General features: G+C 36.4%; 1 protein-coding gene across 2 annotated transcripts; it reads left to right on the forward strand.

Moving 5' to 3' along the window:
• The first annotated feature begins 15,729 nt into the window (after window positions 1-15,729).
• LOC137736855 (uncharacterized) lies at window positions 15,730-20,438 on the forward strand. 2 transcript variants are annotated; one of them, XM_068476159.1, is made up of 5 exons: window positions 15,730-16,184; window positions 16,980-18,392; window positions 19,122-19,319; window positions 19,398-19,549; window positions 19,678-20,438. In XM_068476159.1, exons 2-5 carry the CDS (start codon window positions 17,006-17,008, stop codon window positions 20,152-20,154), a joined length of 2,214 nt encoding a protein of 737 aa, XP_068332260.1. In that variant the 5' UTR covers window positions 15,730-16,184; window positions 16,980-17,005; the 3' UTR covers window positions 20,155-20,438. The 2 variants fall into 2 exon arrangements, with proteins under 2 accessions (XP_068332260.1, XP_068332267.1); XM_068476166.1 differs by having other exon boundaries at window positions 15,730-16,082.
• The last annotated feature ends 2,473 nt before the right edge of the window (window positions 20,439-22,911 follow it).

The raw sequence follows: 22,911 nt of genomic DNA on the forward strand, positions 1-22,911 counted from the left end.
GAAACAAATTTTGTAAAATAGAAGTTATAGGAAAAAATGGAGTTTAAAAAAAAAAATGAAACAAATTTTGTAAAATAGAAGTTATAGGAAAAAAAATAGAATTTAAAAAAAAATATGAAACAAATTTTGTAAAATAGAAGTTATAGGAAAAAAAATAGAATTTAAAAAAATATATGAAACAAATTTTGTAAAATAGAAGTTATAGGAAAAAAAAAGAATTTTAAAAAAAATGAAGTTATAGGAAAAAAAAATTTGTAAATTAAAAAAAAAAAAAAACTATAAAAAAAAATAAATAAATAACGGCTAGCTGACGTTAGCTAGCCGTTATATTCAAAATGTTCCATGCTATTTGTGTCGGTTATAACCGACAGTGTTTCTTTATTTCTATCGGTTATAAGCGACAGCAAAACCGATAGTATTAAAAAAAATTCTAGCCCGCCCGGGGTTGGCTGGCTGCCTGCATGCGCCCAGCCCTTTGGCCTTTTCAAAATCCGTGGGGCCCACGAGCCCTCTGGCCTAGCCCTCAGTTGGAGACGATTTTCGGGCTATTTTTAGCCCTCTAGCCCTCTGGACCCTTCAATTGGAGATGGCCTTAGGCTCGTCAACAGAAGACGGATGGACATTTCGGTGCGACATGTGTAGTCAAATTAGAATTTGATGAGATTTTAATAAATTTTAAAATTAGGGTGCAATTAATTAGGATTTTGAAAGAGGATTTTATAAGAGATTGAAATTATGTTATAGTCAAATTATGATTTAAGAAGATTTTAAAGAATACATTAAATCTACGGGTAGTTAATTACGTTTTTTTTTTTTTTTTTTTTTTTTAAAGTCCATTCAAATCTAGATATAGTAAGAATATCAAAGATTTGTTAAGATTTTAAAGAATTGGGGATTTTGATGAATTTGAGGGTGGATAGTATAAATACCAAAAGCCATTAAGAATCCAACCCTCCCACTTTGATTTCTCTTCACATTCATCAAACTTCCTCTCTTAGACATAAGACAGTCTTCCTCCATTCCTCAAGGTATTTTTGTTCTCTTCTATGTAGTTGTACTCAATCCTGCAAACCTAGTGCTAAAACCGGAGGTTGATAAACCTAAGCTTTGGGCAAACCCTAATTTATATATGTTTTCTGTGAAATTGGTTTTGAGTTTTGTGTCTTCAAAACTTTGTTCTTCTAGTATTTCGCAATTCGTCGTCAGAAGTTAGATTTATCGATAAAAAATCAAGTTTAGGGACACAGATCTATATGCAGTTTTAGAGAAATTTGAGAAAGCTGGAAGCTTTTCTGCAAAACCCCATTCGTTAATTTGGTGGTTTTCAATTTGTATAGCTAATAAATAATTTTGATTTGGTAAATGATTAGTACAACTAATATAAATTTAGTCATTGTCATGTGATTGTGTTTCTAATTTAAAGATTTCAATGGAAACAACAACACAAGAATGTGGTTTTCTATTCATTACAGCAGTAAAGGTTAGTACTAAACAATCAGAACAAAGCAGCTTGTTGTAGTGAAATAAGACAAATTAACCCCAAATAAAGAAAAGACTCCGCAAACGTACGCAAATTGCTCCAAGTTCATGTAACAAAATGTATAGAGACTTGTACATTGTAAAATCTATTAAAATATTTTGAAATATGTCACTTACAAAAAGTCTTTTAAAATGCTTTGAAATTCAAATCAACTATACCCCTAACTTTTAAAGGCCACAATCTCATCGACACATGATGTTATCAATTTAGATGGAGTATGTTACCAATTCAGGATGGACGATTATACTTATTGACACACTTATGAATACAAATGAGTTATCCTCAATTTTGATTGTTTCAAATTAAATATAATTATTGCTACAATTATTTCGTCTTGAAATGACGATTGAGTAGTTTGACTTTAACATTATGCAATCTCATCCATTTTTCCTTTTTTTATGGTACGTGGTTAAGAAAAATACTTTAACATTATGCAATATCAAATGAGTTACTATAGTTTTGGTTAACATTATACAAATAAAATGACTTTAACATGGTTACTATAGTTTTGGTATCCAAATGAGTTACAATTGTTTCAAATCAAATGACTTTAACATGGTTAACATTATGCAATATCAAAAAGACTTTAACATTATACAAATGAGTTACTATAGTTTTGGTATCCAGAAGCAACTTTTTTTTCTTTTGTACCAACCAGTATGAATACTGGTGGTCAGGAAAACTAAATAAAATGACTTCAAATCTTTACATTTTAATTAAAAAAAACCACCCACTAACTTTATTTAATAATTTGGACAAAAGACTAATTAAAAAAAAAAAAAAACTATTAACGTAGCTGACTATGATGGGACAAAAAGGTGGGAGAAAAAAATGGAGTGTTTGAAGTGTTTTTTTTTTTTTTTGGCTGCGTAGAATAAGAAAAATACTTCGAATTGAATTACATTCTCCTGTTTTATTTTTGTGGTGTTGTTTTCCAATAATAGTCATGATGACGAGAAACTTTTCAATGTGCTCTGAACATGGGGTGGTACACTCTACACAAGCTGTGAGATTCTTGTGTTAAAAAATTAATAACATAAAAAATAAAATTTTCCACCACTTATATAATAACACGTGGTATACCATTTGTGTTACGAGCACAAGGAAAAATTTCTCCAAGATGACACCCAAGCTCAAGAAATTGGATGGAGAACTACATTTATTATTGTAGGTATATGGAAAAAGTGAGGAAATTTTAATTTGGTAATTGAAAACAACTTTTTAAATATAATTACTAAGAACATAATCTTCTCAAGGTTTTGATCTAAAGAGTCATTTTTGGGTTCATCGTTTTCGGTGCAATGGGTTCTTTTACAAGACCAAAAAGGGTCTAAGTTTCAATCCTTATGAAACTGAACCAAGAATTAAACTATTTATAAAACTTCATCAATAAATAGACATTATTCATGAAACTGGACCAATAAGTAGACATTATTTATGAAATGAAAATAAGAATTAGGCATTATTTCCAAAACTAAACCAATAGGTGGAAACTACTTATGAAACTGGATTATATACTATTCATGAAACTGGAGTAAGAACTAGACAATATTTATGAAACATGACCAAGAGCTAGGAACTATTTATGAAACTGGACCGATAACGAGACATTATTTATGAAATTGACCCAAGAAAGAGACACTATTAATGAAATTGTACCAATTACTATACATTATTTATGAAACTAGACCCAATAACTGGACATTATTTATGAAACATGATTAAGAACTAGACCCTATTTATTAAAGTGCACAAAAAACTAGACACTATTTATGAAATTGGACCAATAGATAGTATAGTACTGTTTAGTTTCATAAATAGTGCAGTTTCAAAAACAATGTATAGGACGTGCGCACATTAGGTTTTTTTTTTTTTTTTTTTATATTTATTTATTTTATTGAGTCATGTTCATTAAAAATTAAGTTTTTTTGTCCTTTTTATTAAAATTTAAGGGTTTTTCATCAAATAAAGTTATAGCATGATTTTTGGTTAAAATAAACTTAGTCCAAACCCTTTTCATGAAAATTCCCTAATTAAAATAAATATTTAAAAGGAAATCGGTCATAAAATGTAGCGACACGTACCCCTCAAGTTGAAATAGATGTTAAAATTCCAAATTGTCAAGTATGTTGCTTCGATGTAAAGATGACACACCCTAATTTCGATACCTAGTGAACATTGAAACTAAGGGATGTTGCCATCACCCGGATGGGTGATGAAGGCATAATATGCATGAAAGCATAACTAAAATTATCAACTAATAAAATCTACCAAAAATTTGGCACAAATTTTTTCCTAAGATAGGGATAAGCCCAAATTAAAACATATGCATGTGTTTTAACACATCCCCGAATGGCCACACTTAACGGATCTCCGACCCTCTATTATATGCAAAATAGTATGGGTGGGACCATGATTTTTTCAGGACCGGAGTAAGGCTGATCCAAATACAGCTACCTTAGAAGTCTGATCATAGACTCACCAGTTTCGAGTGAAACTGTATCAAATGGAGCAGTTGTGCTGCCATCACCTTGTTTCAGGGCAATATGTGGAGTCTAAGTGATTCCAATGGATGACCATGCTTATCTCGCAAGACATGCGATCTGGTTCGGATATGGACTCAATCAGATCCTATAAGTCTTGGAATTCCTACAATCTAGGAATTGGCCAGTGCCGCAAGTAATCACAACTCCTAAGAGGATGCAATATCTACTTCTAGGCTCTAGGACTATCCCGGCTGAATGAGGAATCTATCCTAAAAAGGTCTCTCTTCCACGATATAAATACACACATCGACGGTTCATCTCGGGGTAACACAATCTAAACATTTCAATTCTCTTGCCCACTGCTTGAATCTAAAATCGTTCACTAACTTGGCTGTCAGAGAGCCTTTCGCTGGCACACATCCCTCTCCTCCCTCGAGCTATAAGCTTGTTTACAATTGTTTACTATTTTGTAGGTTACTCAAGCATGTGCACAACCACCATTCACAACGGTGTGCGAATTTGGTTCCAACAATTTGGGCTTTCATTGAGAGTGAACTCCTGTTCCACTCGGCGAAATTACTTTACCAACTGACATGTTTGAGAGCTTTGTTAACAATAACGGCTTTGCTGTGTTCTAAAGGTAATGTCCACAAAAAATAGGATGGGATCATTGCCATAGACGAGATGTGAAGACATCATGGAAATCTATTTGTCCTTTGAAAGTGTTCGGCAAAGCTTATTGGTTGGAGAACCTGCTAGACTCATGAAGGCGCGTGTCGAAGACTAATAGGACTTTTCGGACTTGCAAAAAGAGGGTTAAAATCACACAAATACTTGCAACATAGTATTTGTAAGAATGCTCATGCAAGGTTGTTCCCACATGGATTATTTAAAACAATTCATGTAAAACCAAATCTTAATTAATTACTTGAAACAAAGTTTATAAAAAGTTGATTTTGAATTTTAAAATATTAAAAACAAATTTAAATAAACTAATTAAAAACAAATTTAAAGAAAACAATTTAAAAGGAAAATTTAAATCTTTGATACAAATAAGTTTAAAGACTCACGAACGTTCTTCAATTAGAACTACTCCGAAATTCATCCATTTGAATATTTTTTGCTCAAGAGGAAGTCTCGTGTCCTACATTAAGAATATAAAACAAAGTATCGAAATTTCACCCAAATAAATACCAAATGACACATCCCAACCCGGAATGCCCACTTAAACTCCGAATCGAGCTGTGTTAGCCGACACCAAGAGGGTGACGAAGCCATAGAGTGTAGTGATGTTGAAAATGTGAGTAAATTTAAACCTAAAAGTGCCTAAATATAAGAGTGCGCTAGTGAATGGGAATGAACCCATTTCACACGTGATGTCAGAGCATAAGTAAAGTACAGTAGAATAGATTGAGAATTATACCATCGGAAGTAGTCTTCGTATCAGTGTTTGCCAAGAATCCTTGTCAACCCGAAAGCTCAACACTAAAACGTGGAGGGGCGAAAAACAAGGGTGAGTGGGTCTAAAGACAAAGCTTTGTAAAAACCTTTTCGAAAACATAATAACCTCTCGCCGTAAAACAAGTATAGTTTACAAGATATACATATTACGTATAGTAAGAAAATATTTACCGTAGCCTGCAAAATCTCAAGAATTCAATACGGCACAATATTTCGTAAGTAAACACATGACATCCATAATCATATAATCTCGCAAGCAAACACATCATATCGAGTTCTCATCGACACATGCTAACACACGAATTCATGCAGAGATATTTTGATAAGAACAGGACTGGGTGTAGTAATGATATACGCTCTAGCACTACAATCACATGAAGACTGGCAATATGTGCAGCACATACGAGTCCTATTTGCTTATAGCAATCTAGGACAGGACTGACACCTACAATGGATCCAAAGTGAGCGTACGGTGCGATGTGTACATACACGTGAAAGACTGGCCTTAGCCTAAGAGAGCATTTACACCAGTGCAGCAAACGATGAGCATATAACATAAATATAGTCATGCCACAGTGATTCGATAATTCACATCGACATAATAGTAATAAATAAAATATTAATCATGGTCGTAATTAAAATCCTATAAAAGTATGCATACTTGTGTATCCCGTAGAATTTACGATAATTTCGTAATTTTTCGCCATTTCGCTAATTCTTATAAGCATTAGTCTAATCTAGGCATACGTAGAGCTTGCATTGCATACGTAGAGCTTGCATTGCACTGGTCTAATCTAGGCCACTGTGCAATGCAAGCTCCACGTCTGGGTTGATGTTCACGGTCTGGCTTATTATAAATGGGGAAGACAAGACACGGTGGTGGTCATAAAATAGAACATCGGCGATCGCCATGGTTTGTTCTATGCAGTGAGCATAGAGTGAATGAGGGAGGTAAGGTGTCCAATGGAGATGTGAAGGGGTTTGAGCCCCTTGAATTTGAGTTTTGGAAAGGATGATAGGTAGTGGTTTTAAGGTGGCAGTTCAGTGAAGATTGCCGGAGCTGTGGTGGTGATGGCAGGCTCAGTGTTTACAGAAAGAAAAAAAGAATGAAGAGAGGGAGTTAGATGAGAGAGAGTGGGTAAAGTTTGAAATGAGGGAGAGAGAGAAATGAGAGTTGTGAGAGAGAGAGAATCCGGGATAGGGAGAAAATGGGTTGTGGGCCTCACTGGCTCAAAAGCAATGTCACCAAAGAACAAAATAGAAAAATATCCCCGTTGAGTACTTTAAGAATACGATAAAATAATAGCTCGTACGCGTCACTAAAAGACAGTCAACTAAAGTCAACAATCTCGCTTCTAAGGCATTTTCGTCAAATCACTCTTTTAAAATTTATAAAGTCGTAAAATTAGGAACGGGTTGTCACACCAAAACATATTAAGAATAGGGTAAAATATATCATATAAAATCGACTCATCAAAATACTGCCAAACTTAGCTTTTTGCTTGTCCTCAAGCAAAACAAAACTCAAAAAAAAAAAAAAAAAAAAAAAAAAAAACTTAAGCAAAACTTAAAACAAATTCTCTCTTTCAATTTGCAAGCCATATAAAACGTTAAAAATTAGAACATCTTTCCAAAAATTCCAACCCATCTCACCATAGAGTCTAAGCTATTTAGAGTTAATTAGAAATAAATTAATGAGCTTCCTTTGGTGTAAAGGCGAACCAACATAATCAAAGAGACTCGACTACAAGCCCTTACGACTCATCCTCTTTATTTAAAACTTCACACACTTATATATTTATTTTTCTTCTCTTTTTTGATTTTTTTGATTTTATTTTTTCTTCTAGTAATAGTAGTGGTTGTATAACGCTACTTCTTTTAAGCTTTCTATCCAACCCATGTAACAATATTTAGTTCAATGACTCCCAAACTAGTAGGGCTTTAAGACACTAGGTGTAAAACACCCCTAAGGACTTATTAACTAGAGCTGAAAAGGCTACGAAACCAACTAGCCACCTTGTCCTATACTAAGACTCCACCCCTGCACCAACTAAATTGCTAGTGTAGAACTATTGTGGTTGTTGATAAAGTAGAATTACTATTGAAAGCATGATTCAGCCTTATATTATCTGCCATTATTTTTCTTGTACTCTTTTAGATGAAATAGGGCTACATTGTTGCTGGATGTAAGATTTAGTTTTACTTTTCTATCTGTGCATTTGTGTTTGTAGCTGAAAATATGACTTTGTTATGTTTCTTGAAATCAACATGCATATCACAAATGTGTGCATTAGAAGCATGTAGAAAATAAACTGAAACAAAGAAAGACAACAACAACAACAAAAAAAACATTTTCCCACTAAGTGGGGTTGGTTATATGAATCCTAGAACGCCATTGCGCTAGGTTTTGTGTCATGTCCTCGATTAGATCCAAGTACTCTAAGTCTTTTCTTAGAGTTTCTTCCAAAGTTTTCCTAGGTATTCCTCTACCCCTTCGGCCCTGAACCTCTGTCCTGTAGTTGCATCTTCAACCGGAGAGTCAGTAGGCTTTCTTTGCACATGTCCAAACCACCATAACTGATTTTCTCTCATCTTTCCTTCAATTTATGCTACTCCTACTTTACCTCAGATATCCTCATTCCTAATCTTATCCTTTCTCATGTGCCCACACATCCAATGAAGCATCTTCATCTCCACTACACCTATTTTATGTATGTGTTGATGCTTCACCGCCTAACATTCCATGCCATACAGCATCGCCGACCTTATTGCCGTCCTATAAAATTTTCCCTTGAGCTTCAGTGGCATACGGCAGTCACACAACATGCCGGATGCACTATTCCACTTCATCCATCCAGCTTGTATTCTATGGTTGAGGTTTCCATCTAATTCTCCGTTCTTTTGCAAGATAGATCCTAGGTAGGGAAAACGATCGCTCTTTGGTACTTCCTGATCTCCGATCCTCACCCCTAACTCATTTTGGCCTCTATTTGCACTGAACTTGCACTCCATATATTTTGTCTTTAATCAGCTTAGGTGAAGACCTTTAGATTCCAACACTTCTCCAAAGGTTAAGCTTCGCATTTACCCATCCCTGAGTTTCATCTATCACCACTATATCGTCTGCGAAAAGCATACACCAAGGATTATCATCTTGAATATGTTTCGTTAACTCATCCATTACCAATGCAAAAAGGTAAAGACTTAAGGATGAGCCTTGTTGTAACCCTACAGTTATGGGGAAACTTTTGGTTTGTCCTTCATGAATTTTTACGACAGTCTTTGCTATATCATGCATATCATTTATAGCTTGGATATATGCTACTCGTACTCCTTTCTTCTCTAAAATCCTCCAAAGAATGTCTCTTGGGACCCTATCATATGCTTTTTCCAAATCTATAAAGACCATATGTAAATCCTTTTTCCTATCTCTATATCTTTCCATCAATCTTCATAAGAGATATATTGCCTCTATGGTTGAGCACCCTGGCATGAACTTGAATTGGTTGTCTGAAACCCGTGTCTCTTGCCTCAATCTATGCTCAATGACTCTCTCACAGAGCTTCATTGTATGACTCATTAGCTTAATACCTCTATAGTTCATGCAATTTTGTACGTCGCCCTTATTCTTGTAGATAGGCACCAAAGTGCTCTTTCGCCACTCATTTGGCTTCTTCTTCGTTTTCAAAATCCTATTGAAAAGGTCTGTGAGCCATACTATACCCGTTTCTCCCAAGACTTTACACACTTCGATCGGCATATCATCTGGGCCCACTGCTTTTTTATGCTTCATCTTTTTCAAAGCTACAACCAATTCTTCCTTCCTGATTCGGAGGTAAAATGAGTAGTTTCTACACTCTTCTGAGTTACTCAACTCCCCCAAAGAAGTACTCTTTTCATGTCCTTCATTGAAAAGATTATGAAAATAACTTCTCCATCTGTCTTTGACTGCGTTCTCTGTAGCAAGAACATTTCCATCCTCATCCTTGATTCACCTCACTTGGTTTAGGTCCCTTGTCTTCTTTTCCCTTGCTCTAGCTAGTTTATAGATATCCAACTCTCCTTGTTTAGTATCTAGTCGCTTATACATATTGTCATAAGCCGCTAGCTTACCTTCTCTCACAGCTTTCTGTGCTTCCTACTTCGATATTCTATACCTTTCACCATTTTCATCGGTCCTATCATTGTATAAGGCTTTACAACATTCCTTCTTAGCCTTCACCTTTTTTTGTACCTCCTCATTCCAACACTAAGATTCCTTTTGGTGTGGAGCAAAGCCTTTGGACTCTTCTAATACTTCTTTTGCTACTTTTCGGATACAATTAGCCATGGAATCCCACATTTGACTAGCTTCCCCCTCTCTATCCCACACGCATTGGGTGATTACTTTCTTTTTGAAAATGACTTGTTTTTCTTCTTTTAGATTCCACCATCTAGTCCTTGGGCACTTCCAAGTCTTGTTCTTTTTTCTCTCTTTTGATATGTACATCCATCACCAACAAGCGATGTTGATTAGCCAAGCTCTCTCCTGGTATAACTTTGCAATCCTTACGAGTTATACGATCCCCTTTCCTCATTAGAAGAAAATCTATTTGTGTTTTTGATGACCCACTCTTGTAGATGATCACATGTTCTTCTCTCTTCTTAAAGAAGGTGTTCGCTAAAAAGAGATCATATGCCATTACAAAATCCAAGATGGCTTCCCCATCCTCGTTTCTCCCCCCAAAACCATGGCCACCATGAAAACCTCCATAGTTGCCTATCTCCTTGCCCACGTGTCCATTTAAATCTCCTCCTATAAATATTTTTGGATTTTTCAATTTTGCATGTTTTTTTTTTCTTTTGAATTGTTTGAAACTAAGAAAACATAGGAATTTAAATGCATTTAGAAATTAAATAAAAGACTTAAAGAAAATAAAGGAAGAGTTAGAAAATTGGGTTGCCTTACAATAAGCGTTGTATTTAATATTTGTAGCTAGACGCAGTAGAAGTCTGGTGATTAAGTCACTAGATCTTCATAGTCAATGACTCGAATGCAATATCATAGGTGGACACCAAGTATGGTTTGAGCCTGTAACCTTATTTTAATTTCCATAACCTCATCCAAATAAACCTTAGTAACCATATTCAGACCAGCTTAGTGAAACTTAAGTTTGCCTGGAAACAACTTTAATCTTGAATTGAAAAATAATACCTTTTGCCCTGTGTAAAATTCCTTGTGAAGGATTTTACTATCATGAAATGCCTTAGTCTTGTCCTTGTAAATCTTTGAACTTTCGTAAATGTCATTACAAACTTCTTCCAATTCGTTCAGTTGCAACTTGTGTTTTTCACCCGCTAAACCAGAATCAAAATTTAGCAGCTTAATCGCCTAGCAAGCCTTATGCTCTAGTTTCATAGGTAGATGACACGCCTTACCATACACGAGCAGAAATTGGGACATAATAATTGGTGTTTTATATGTTGTTCTGTAAGCCTAAAGAGCATTGTTTAATTTCAGTCTCCAATCCATGTGAGTGGAGTTGGCTGTTTTTTCTAAGATGTGCTTAATTTCTTAGTTGGAGACTTCAACCTACTCGAATGTTTATGGATGATAAGGAATGGCAATGCGTTGAGTTATCCCATATTTGGCGAGCAATGCAGCAAATGACTTATTCAAAAAGTGTTTCCTCCGTCACTAAGAATTACTTTAGGTGTTCTAAATCGCTAAAAAATTACTACCTAGAGGAATTTTAGAATTACTGATCCCTGATTAGTAGGTGTTGCAATTGTCTCGACCCATTTAGAAACGTATTCCATAACCACAAGAATATATTGATTCACATTGGATGATGGGAGAGGCCCCATTAAATCCATACCCCATACATCTAATAATTCCACAACCAAAATACCTTGTTGTGGCATCTCATTTCTTGGATTGATTTCCCATTATTTGACATCAATCAAAAGATTGATACCAATTGTTAGCATCTTTGAAAATAGAAGGCCAAAAAATCATTTTGCAAAATTTTAGTTATTGTCATTTTAGGACAAAAATGCCCTCCACGCATAAGTTGATTTGCAAACTTTAAAAACCATCGTGCTCTATCTTTGGAATACGACGACGAATAATCTGGTCTGGGTAATACTTGTACAAGTATGGCTCATCCCAAAAAATGACATTAGCTAAGAAATTTTTTTTTTTCTGCTAGAATGTGAAATTAGGATGTACAACCCCCTTAGCCAAATAATTTATAATGTCTACATACCAAGGTGTATTGTTGTGGGCAGTAAAGAGTTGTTCATCTAGAAAGCTTTAACTCAGTGGGTGTGAATCTTCTTCAGCAACAATCGAAAGAATTAATCTTGACAAGTGATTAGCCACAATATTTTCACTACCCATTTTATCTCTAATCTCCAAATCAAACTCTTGAAGTAGAAGTACCTAACAAATAAACCAAGGCTTAGCATCCTTTTTAGACAACAAATATTTGAAAGCGGCATGGTCTGTATAAACAATCACCTTAGCTCCAACCATGTACGAACAAAACTTCTCCAATGCAAACACAATAGCCAACAATCTTTCTTACTGGTTGTATAGTTGAGCTGTGTGTTATTGAGAGTTCGGCAAGCATAATAAATGACATATGGGAGTTTGTCCCTTCACTATCCAATAACTAACTTAATTGTATTATCTAATGCATCACACATAAACTTGAATGGTAAAATCTAGTCAGGTGCTGCAAAAATAGGTGTTGGAAGTGCGAAGTATCTTTAACTTGTTGAATCACTTCAAACAAGCTTCATCAAAGTTAAAGGTTGCATCCTTAGCCAATAAAATACATAAAGGTTAGCTAATCTGAGAGAAATCCCTGATGAACCATCAATAAAACCCAGCATGGCTAAGAAACACCCTCACAATTTTCACAAAAGTAGCGGGTGGCAACTTGGTAATAACATCAATTTTAGCCTTATAACTTCAATGCCTTTGGTAGAAACCAAGTGACCGAGAACAATCCCATGTTTAACCATAAAGTGCTCTTCTCCAATTTAACACCAAGTTTGTCTTTTGGCATTGTTCAAGGACTAAAGACAGATTTTGTAAACAATTATCAAAATAATCGCCAAATATAGAGAAGTCATCCATAAATACTTCAACAACTCGCTCCACCAAACCTGAAAATATGTTCATCATGTAATGCATTGCATAACCCAAATAACATCATTCTATATGCAAATGTTTGAAAATGGCAAGTAAAGGTTATCTTTTCTTGGTCCTCAAGAGCAATTGGAATCTGATTGTATCCTGAATAGCCATCTAAGAAATAGTAGAAAGCTCTACCTACCAATCTCTCTAACCTTTGATCAATGAAAGGTAGCAGGAAATGATATTTCCTTGTACTATCATTTAACTTTCGATAACCAACACATATTCGCCAACCTGTAATTAAACGTGTTGGCACCAATTCGTTATTGTCATTTTTGACCACTGTAATTCCAGTCTGTTTAGGTTTCAACCCTGGCAGGACTCAACCATTGACTATTAGAAATAAGGTATATCATACTAGCATCAAACAATTTTATCACTTTTGTCCTAACAACTTCCTTCATGATTAGTTTAAGGTGACGATGAGTATCAACTGTTGGTTTCACACCTTTTTCTATTAGAATTTTATGTTACGGCTAGGCTAATTCCCTTGATGTCGGCAATAGTCCAGCCCAATATATCTTAATACTTCCTAAAGACTCAAATCAAAATTTCCTCTTCAGAATGTGTTAAATTTACTACAACAATAATTGGTAGCATCTAGTTAGCTCCTAAATGTTTTTCAAGTGTTTAGGCAAAGACTTCGGCGCTAGCCTTGGAGGCTGCACTTTGGATGGTTGTAATGGTTGTTTTGGCTCCCCCAAGCTCTCGTAAACATGTCTCTATTTAGGCACAAGCTTCGGCAAACTGTCACAAGCATGAACAACTTCCAACACCTCATGATCAGTTTTTGCATCAAATTCACCATGTAAAACCTTCCCTTGGCGCCACGTTGCAGGTATTGAAATCATTGGTCCAAGAGCAAGGGCAAGGTAACAAAGATTGTTTTGTTCTTTACAATATTATTTCAGGTACAATTCAAAATTCTCATATCTTAATTTGATAAAGGCGTTTTGATAAGTACAGAGTAAAAGATTCTTCATGGGTTTAATGTTTAATCCCTAGTACCGAAGTAAGGTGGTACTCTGGTAATCGCGGTGAGATGCTTTATGAGTACTAAGTTTGGGAGATAATGTTTTTCCTAATCAGCATTACCAATGCCAATAAGGCTTTTGCACTTTGTCCTGGGCCCACAGACTTACTCGTGTTCTACTATGTTCCTTGTTTTCTCTAAAAGTTCGTTTACTTCGTAAAAAATTATTGGATTAAGATTTTTTAATAGAGAATGAGAAAAAATGAGATTTTATACAAACACATGTTTATCATCAAAGTCCAAGAAAAGGGCACGACAAAGTACAACAGCTTGGGGGAGAAAAGCCTTTATCCCTGACATGAAAATTTTCCTATAAAAACTATGAAGCAAACTTGTTCGAAATCATCAACTGAAGTTCAATCATCATCATCTACTCCTAATATGAGGAAGAAAGCAGTGATGAAGAACCCTCCAAAGAATCTTAACACTTCGTTGAGATTAAACTCGTATACCAATACTGCGATGAGGGTATTGCATGGAGATGAATGTTATGGAACAAATCATGAGAAGTGAAGGATACTATTTTGGGATTATGACTTAACTTATTCTTGCCTAATCTTGTTTGGCAAGAATTAGCTTGAAGGACATGGTTTTTTTGGCTTTAGAATCCTAAATATTGAAGGTTCAAAAAGGAAACTGGGCTTAGAAAATAGACTATGAAATAGAGAAGGAAGTTTCATGGTGCAAATGAAGAAATGATATCTGATGAAGCTTTGCTATAGAAGGGGCTATTTAAAGGCAAAAGCTCGGATATCCAGCTATTGAATACAAAACTTTACTTATCTAGCGCATAGAAGATCGAAGTCACCCAAAGAAATGAACGGCCTCCTTTTGAAAAGTGTTCCCACACAATACAATCATTATGATATTTATGGCAAGACATTTGAGGTCACAAGTCAAAATCCAAAATGTATCCACTACACCTCAAAGAGTCAGATCATCAAATGAAGAAAGAAGACTAAACGGTACGTATTCTAGCTTACTTTGAAAGGCAAGGTCTTTGGATAACTATTCATCTTTAAGGGGAACAAGCTGCCTTTCTGATGCATAGTTAAGGGCAATTGTGGGACATAATTTTCTAGGGCTAGAGTAAGGATGATTCGAATACTGTTACCTTAGAAGTATGGTCATGGACTCAACAGCTCCGAGCAAAGCTAGATCACATGAAGCAACGATGCCACCATCACCCTGTTCCGGGGCAATAGGCAAAGTCCGAGTGACTCTGCTAGATGACCATGCTTGTTCCACAAGACATGCAATCGCATTTGGATATAGACACAATTAGATCCTCATTAATCTTTGGAGTTCCTGCAATTTGGGAATTGGTGTGCGACACAAGTAATCATAACTCATATAAAAAGGTGCAATATTTACTTCTAGATATCCTTTTGGATTCTCCCGGCTTAGAACAAGGATTATATGCTAAAAAGGTCTCTCTCCTCAGGGTGTAAATACACCCGTCTAGGGGTTGTCTCGGGTAACGCAATCTCAATACTCTAATTCTCTTGTCCATTGTTTGAGTCTAAAAATTGCTTACTAACTTGATCGTTGAAGAGTATTTGGCCGGCACACCTCCCTCCGGTTTTAGGCTTGTTGACGATGGTTCTCTGTTTGTAGGTTGCTTGTGTTTGAGCCTCCACCATCCGCGGCGGTGCCCAAATTTTGTTTCTAACATGATTAGTATGCATTGGTCCTCACAGGTTCTCAAAATGAAGACCTAAGGAGAGCAGGATTGGTGTGTCAATAAATATAATCATATATTCTAAATTGTTAACATCTTCAGTCTAAATTAATAACATCATGTGTCGATAGGATAGTCGTCCTTAAAAGTTAGTCGCACCGAAATGTTTCTCTCTCATCTGTTTGACGGGCCTAATGGGCCTGGGTTCTGCCACTTCAGCATCGTTACCCATCCAATCGGATCCCCGGGCTTCCGCCACAAAGGATTTGCGGGAAGGGTATTTACGGAAAATCAATAACAAAAAAATATCGTATTTTTAGAAGAAACCCACTTCGTCTCGTCGTCTCAAACAGAGAGAAACAAAGAAGAAATCTAAATGAGCAAAATAGATGGATAGGAAGGAACCCTAGAAATCCCAAATTCTGAGAAGACACCCAAATTTCCCGAATCAAAAGAGAAATTAGGAAGAAAGCATTTTTCTTGTTTCCGTTTTCTCTCTCACATACTTGTTTTTACATTTTCTTTTTTATATTTTTTGGATTTTGGTTTTTGTTTTGGTTGTTTTCAGGAAACAACGAACACCGACTCTACCACTGGGTCTCTTTGTTCCAATTGGGAGAAGCTCTATTCGGATTTAGCTTTCTCTTCTGTTTTCTAGGTTTGCTTCTTCATAGATGCTGATGCTTTCTCTAATGGTGGGTTTTGTGTTTTCAAATTAGGGTTTTCAATTTGTCCACTCCCTTTTTTGTGGGCCTTTTGATTGTTTTGTCGTGGCTGCCGATTAAGCATTCGTTCCTGTAAGTCTCCTTACTTACTTTACCTTTTCGTTCCCCTGCAATGCGATTTCGCAACTAGGGTTTCTGTTTTTCTGTTTGGTTCGATTTGCACAAAATTTTGGGTCCACAGTGTCATATTATATGATTACATTATTTTCTCATTGAGTATAAGCTAATAATTTAGTTAGATTCAACTTTCAAGTATTCTTCTTGCAGGAATTGCATTATTAATTTTTACTACGATATCTTTTGTTCTTTATCTTTATTTTTATGGAAGTCTGCAGAATCTGGAACTATTGTTATTTTTAATTTTTTCCCCCAATGTGAAGTTTATTCAACTTTTAACCAGTTCAAAGTTGGCTCTATTTGCTTCGTATTAGTTGATTAGAATAAGTCACATATATTATCTCGTCAATTTTTTTTTTAATAAGATTATGAATTGTTTTCATGGAGAATTTTTGTTTTTGTTTTTCCTTAATGGCTCAATTGTAAAAGAATTTGAATAGTTATTTAATAGGAAACATATGGTATGCAGAGTGTTCAGAGACGTACATATTTGTTTTCTGATTGTAATGGGGTTTTAAAATATTTGTTTTCTATTACCGTTATTTAAGTTAGCTTTGTTAAATTGAAGCAGTATTTGACTGAGCTATATTGGCATTTTTTTCATCTGAGTTCTCTATATTGGCATTTGGTAGCTGCTTTTTCTTGTTTATGTATTACCAAGGTCCTTTTATTTGTTGTGGTGTGCCTTGCTTTTGTTGCTGATTTTGGTAGCATTATTTATTTTTTTTAAATGTATTTTTCTTAAATCAGGATTGAAGTGTGTTTTTAGTGGGAAGATGTCATATCAATATCCGAGTCTTGGCAACCGACCAATCAATCTTTTGAAGGTTACAGAATTAAAGGAGGAGCTTAAGAAGCGAAGTTTGACGACCAAGGGTTTGAAGGATGATTTGGTAAAACGCTTAGATGAAGCAATACGAATTGAAAGGGAAAATGCATTGAGTGAGGATAATGGACTTTATGGTGAAAAAGTTGTAGAGCCATTTGCAGTTCTTCCTAAGACACCTAGAAGCACTGGTTCTGGTGGGCGTAAAAGGACTGAAAAAGTTGATTTGCCAGTTCAGGTTGACACTAATGACGGCGCTAGAAACTTGGATCAAGGGAGCATTCAAGAAGGTTATGTTCTGGTTGATAAAGATGCTGGTGCCATAGCTGAAGAGGAGCCTGTTGTTCAATCTACTATTGTGGAAACCAGTGTTAGGGTCACTGAGACTCTGGTGGCTGAGGCAGCAGTAGTTGGTGATAATTCACAGTACACTGAAGCTAATAAGGGAAATGGGAATTCAGAGCCCCTATTTGACAATGAGATTCCAAAGTCCCTAGTGGAGAATGAGGATCCAAGGCCCGTAGTAGAGAATGAGGATCCAAAGCCTCAGCTGGAGAACGAGGATCCAGAGCCCTATCTTGAGAATGAGGATCCAGTGCCCGAGCTGGAGAGTGAGGATCCAAATCTCCAGCTGGAGAATGTTGATCCTAAGGCCCACCTGGAGGATGAGGATTCAAAGCCCCAACTGGAGGTTGATGATTCAAAGCCCCAACTGGAGAAAGAGGGATTAGAGCCTACAGCCAAGGATGTGATGGTCGACTCTTCTGCTCCAAACTACCAGGTATCTGAGGTCAGCCATTTAGGGTATGAAGTAAAATATGATTCTATTTCTACTGATTCTGTGTCAATTAATGAAAAGATTGAACTAAAGGATAATATAATTGCTGATCATGTCAAATTAGAATTAGATGTTAAGCCGGAGATGGTGGACCCATCATCCAGTACTGTTGTCCCAGTCAGTGGTGATTCACATCCAATGGATGTTGAAGAGCCACACGATGACAAAGCTTCTGTTGGAGAGAAAGATGACAACAATGATATGAATGCTGACATAAGTAAGAAAAATGATAGTGCCGATGTGGGGTATTCAGAAAAATTAAATTTAGAAAGAAGTTCTGGAGATGATTCTATGGAGGAAGATGTGCAGGACAGTAAACAAATTTATTCAAAGTATAATCCTGACGATGTGGGAGATATGGGTGAGAAAAATGATGTTCCCTTTGTGAAAGAGGAAAGTCATGTTGGTATTGTGGGAGATGATATTTCCCCGGACAAAATGGATGAAAATGTTGAGATCAAGAATCATACTGCTCCTGCTGAGAAAAGAAAGCTTAATGGTGAGCATTACATCTGGAGTTTCTTGATTATTTATATTTTTTCAACCCATTTATTACACTATTAAGTTGCTATGAGAACTGCTTTAGTTGGATTGCATGAAACTTATAAATTGTATCACTTATTTCAGAGAACAAATTAACCTTCGAGGGGAGGGCTTGATGAAACCCAGTGATGACGTTTAATGAAATTGTTCTAGCTATTTCTAAATTTAATAACTAGGGTCATGGATTACTTCTTTTCAAAAAGAAAAAACACAGGATCTTGGAATACCTAGAAAGATGAGGTTGATATCATTGTTTTATAGGAACTTGGAATACTCTTTTGAAAGTGTGTTTTGGGTTTAAGTAAGAGGCATTATTACAGTATGTAAGAGGAACATACCACTTTGTGTGTAGCAACTAATCTTGATGACTTTGATCAGTTTCTAAATTTACATTGATTTTCCTTTAGAAATCAAGGTTTGATGGGTAGTCTTTTAATTATTCTGTAATAGGGCTATAGCTACTTTCTAGTTACAGTTTTATTTTTGCTTTCTGTTTTGTGCATATTCTTGCTTTGCTTGCTGTATCAACAATTTAAGCTTGATTGTTTTGCATTCCTCAGATTGGCATGGATCTTGTATTAGTTTCACATGATATTGCTGGGCTCTGCGCTTCAGTTTTTTCTCTTCTTTCCGTTCCTTTTAAATAATCAGTTATGGCCTTTTGATCGGATAAATTCCCTTGCAGATCAAGCAGCATTTGGAAGCAATGAGCCTATAAAAAAGCGTAGGTGGAACTCTGAAAGTCTTAAAGTTCCAGAGCTCCAAAGCCCTATTCAAACTCCGACTGTCACACCCAAGGAAACTTTCCAGACCACCAGTTTGAAGCGTAACTTTTCGAGGTCAAACTCTACTATGAGTGAGGATGCTCCCAAGGAACGTGTTGGTGAGTCATTGGTCTTTAGTTAATATGGAAATGTGTATCAACACATGTTTTAATGCTGTATATCTCTATTTGTTGTAGTTCCACCATCACAGAAGGCTCCAACTAATTCTCTGAGAATTGATCGTTTTCTGCGACCTTTCACCCTGAAAGCTGTGCAAGAACTTCTAGGAAAAACTGGGTCCGTTACTGATTTCTGGATGGACCACATCAAAACTCATTGCTATGTTACTGTAATATCTCTCTCTCTGTACCCACTGGATTTGCTTGTTTGGAACTATGCTTTTACCGTCTGTTTCTGCTTAGTTTCTAAATTAAATGAAACTCATCCCTTACTTTGGGTATTACTGTTGTGATGCAGTATTCATCAGTGGAAGAAGCCTTGGAGACACGGAATGCTGTGTATAACTTACAGTGGCCTCCCAATGGTGGGCGCCTCTTAGCGGCCGAGTTTGTTGATCCCCAGGAAGTGCAAACACGGCTTCAGGTTTCTCAGACTCCTGCTCCACCTATCACCGGTGGTCCTTCTGTTCCTGCTGCCCCGACCACCTTGCAGCCGCAGCCTTCTCCCCGTCAACCTAGGCAGCAGCAGCAGCAGCTTCCACCACCTCCTTCTCTCCCTCCTCCACCACCCTTGCCTACAGCTCCCCTAGCAAGAGAGCGGCTTCCTCTGCCTCCCCCACCTCCTTTACCGGAGAAGCATGATCTTCCAATTGTCACCCTGGATGATCTGTTTCGGAAAACCAAGTCAACTCCTCGAATCTATTACTTGCCTTTGTCAGATGAACAAGTGGCCGAAAAACTTTCAGCACAACAGGGAAGAAACATCAAGCAGTAGGAACATGCCACAATCCAATCATGGCTGGTGTTCAGATTCTCTTTCGGGTCAGTCGGTCAGCATGTTAGATGTAGGAAATGTCATGCAATTGCATCGTTAATGGATTTTGGTTTTTATGAAGTCTGCTCTATCATGTTGGGGGTTAGTTTTTATGTTTAGAGTACCAGTAGAAACTTTCTAAACTGGGAGCCTTGTTTATTGGCTTTGTGGACCCATTTGTATCTTGGCGTTCCAACTTCACTTTAGTTGAACTGATGGGAGTCTATTTTATTGGATCAAATCTTTCTTTCGTTCTTTCTCACAGTTAATCGGGGGCGTGCTTTCTGCACTTTAATTTCCGGTACATTTGTATTTTGGTTTAGGCGTTAGTGCTTGTTACGTTGGAGTTACAACTGTCGGGTACGGGTTCTGGTAACGAGGGGCTTCACTTTGAAGAGAAAGGATTCAACTGCTTAATTAAACAATCTGCATCACAGTAAGCTCTCAGTTGTAACGAGCTTGTAGAGGATAAGAAAATGCCATGTCCCGATGTGCTCTTGATGTATCTGAACACACGATGGGCTAAATACAGGTGCGGTACCCTGGGTTTGTCCATCGACTGACTGAGGAAATGCACTGAATAAACCATATCCTGTCTTGTGATTGTCAAGTATATCAAACGTCGAGTTGATGGAGATGCCAACCTTGGATGGAAAATAACCCGACGGTAACTAGTTTAACTACAGGAGCAAACATCTCTTTTGTAATCAAGACCTTCGACCTGGGTAATACCCTTTAGCAGCTGTGAGTATGGGTTCCCTCCTAAGTGTTTAGGTTAGTTTGCTTGGAAAAGGAGGGCAAGAGCTATATTGAGAAGATTCAATGACTGCGTTCTGCCACCCCATTTTGTTGATGGGTGGCAACACAAGTGGTTTGGCCGAGAGAAGAAATTCAGAGTCGTTATCACTTCCTTGAGTTTTCACGTTAAGGGCAAAATATGTTTCAACATAATTTATGAAGGAAATCAAGAAACTCTCTGTATTAATTTATGTTCCATAATTTATGAGTGAATGGAAATGAACTTCCCAATTCTTGCTTCTTCGAAGAGCTTGTCACATTGTTCCCATTGGAGCGTTCATGGTGGGATTGACAGGTCTCTGCAGTATGCCAGACTTTGTTCCATGTTCCACACTTCATGGTGGGCGGCTGAGATCGGATAGTTTTTGGATTTTGTGTTTGTCACCAGAAAAGTTGCTCTAGTACCATGTAAAAAGATTTAACTCGGGAGAATTATATTTCCTTGAATGTGAAAACACTAGGTATAATACATTTATATAGTACAACAAATGCATATATCTATGCTAGAAATTCTACAAATAGGAATTTAATATCTTTCATTCATAGGACGTGGTTGAATTCATTGTGCAATCCAAGTTCGTTGTCTTGAATTTTCCTATGTTCGATCCAAGTTCATTTTCTTCAACCCTTATGAAAGAAACCGATGAATTGATCCGAAAGAATAAATCTCATTACTTTTGATTATTTATTATAAGCAATTCATGATGAAAGTATTAGTCTCTATATGATGCATTATGTATCGGTTTGTTTTTTCTGTTATGGTCAAAACTATTCAATAATAAATCTAGATCGAGACATCTGAAGTTGATTTTCACGAACAAAACTAATTGAACAAGAAGGAGGATTATCAAAGTAAAAATTTGCCTAAATCTAAAGCATATAGTTCGCTAAACTATCCACCACAAAATTCTTTTCTCTATTGACATATCGAGGTTCGCATTGCTAAGATCTTGATTGCAACTCTCAACATCCCAAAACAAGGGAACCGAAAGGATGATTATTTCCAGCAGCTTGCATCACCAAATGAAATGTGAGTGCAAAATTTGATTACAACAGTAATATATCAATCTGTAATTTCCATGCCAATTGTAAGTCTAAATATAGTCCCAGAGTACATCAGTGATAAGCTCACATGTACCATCAGAATCTTTTAAAGCACCACTTGCTCCAATAGAATTATTATTTTTCTTCTTACAACCATCAATATTAAGCTTAAACTAATATGAAAGAGGAGCTTCCCAATGGAGCAACGATTCAATCCTATGATGTTTATCAGGCTTGTGAGCATTAATCTTCAACCATTCACTAAGATAAGCACAAACAGAAACTATAGCCTCATCAGTAATTGCAAAAACCTGCTAAAAACAAATTTGTTTCGCCAATACTAAATAAACTAACAAGCAACGAAAATACCTACCCTCACTCTAAATCCTCTAATATGAATGCTTCAGTGGTGAGATTAAAACACGAGTTGGATGACTAATCGACGGGGTCATATTGTTTAAAATGATTCTCTAAGTGCTGGTGGTGCTTCATCTAACAATTGAGAATTGTCATTCTTGAGATCCATACAAACATTGTGACAACCCGTCCCTAATTTTGCGATTTTATGAATTTCAAATGGGTGAATTAACGAAAATGCCCCTAGAGGTGAAATCGTTGACTTCCGTTGACCAATGTTTAGTGAGACGTACAAAATATTCTTTTAGCGTATTCTCGAAGCACTCAACAATACAAACGCGTAGGCGTAAGCAGAATTGAAATCAGAGCTATGGTTAAAGTTTTACGGAGCTACGAATTCAAAAGTATTTTTGAAGAAATCACTATTTTAATTATATATATCGTTTTATATCACTAAATTGTTATGCCAAATGTGTGTGGCTGAGTGGAGAAAAGAAAGGAATTAGGAGAAGGAGAAAC

Source organism: Pyrus communis, chromosome 1, assembly GCF_963583255.1.
Source record: "Pyrus communis chromosome 1, drPyrComm1.1, whole genome shotgun sequence".
NCBI classification, from domain to species: Eukaryota; Viridiplantae; Streptophyta; class Magnoliopsida; order Rosales; family Rosaceae; genus Pyrus; species Pyrus communis.

What these genes read in the sequence shown, in the direction of transcription:
- LOC137736855 (XM_068476159.1), top strand. Translation starts at nt 17,006, where the DNA reads ATGTCATATCAATATCCGAGTCTTGGCAACCGACCAATCAATCTTTTG. An exon ending in TGAGAAAAGAAAGCTTAATG is followed by an intron (nt 18,393 to 19,121) that starts GTGAGCATTACA and finishes ATTCCCTTGCAG; the next exon opens with ATCAAGCAGCATTTGGAAGC. An exon ending in AAACTCATTGCTATGTTACT is followed by an intron (nt 19,550 to 19,677) that starts GTAATATCTCTC and finishes GTTGTGATGCAG; the next exon opens with TATTCATCAGTGGAAGAAGC.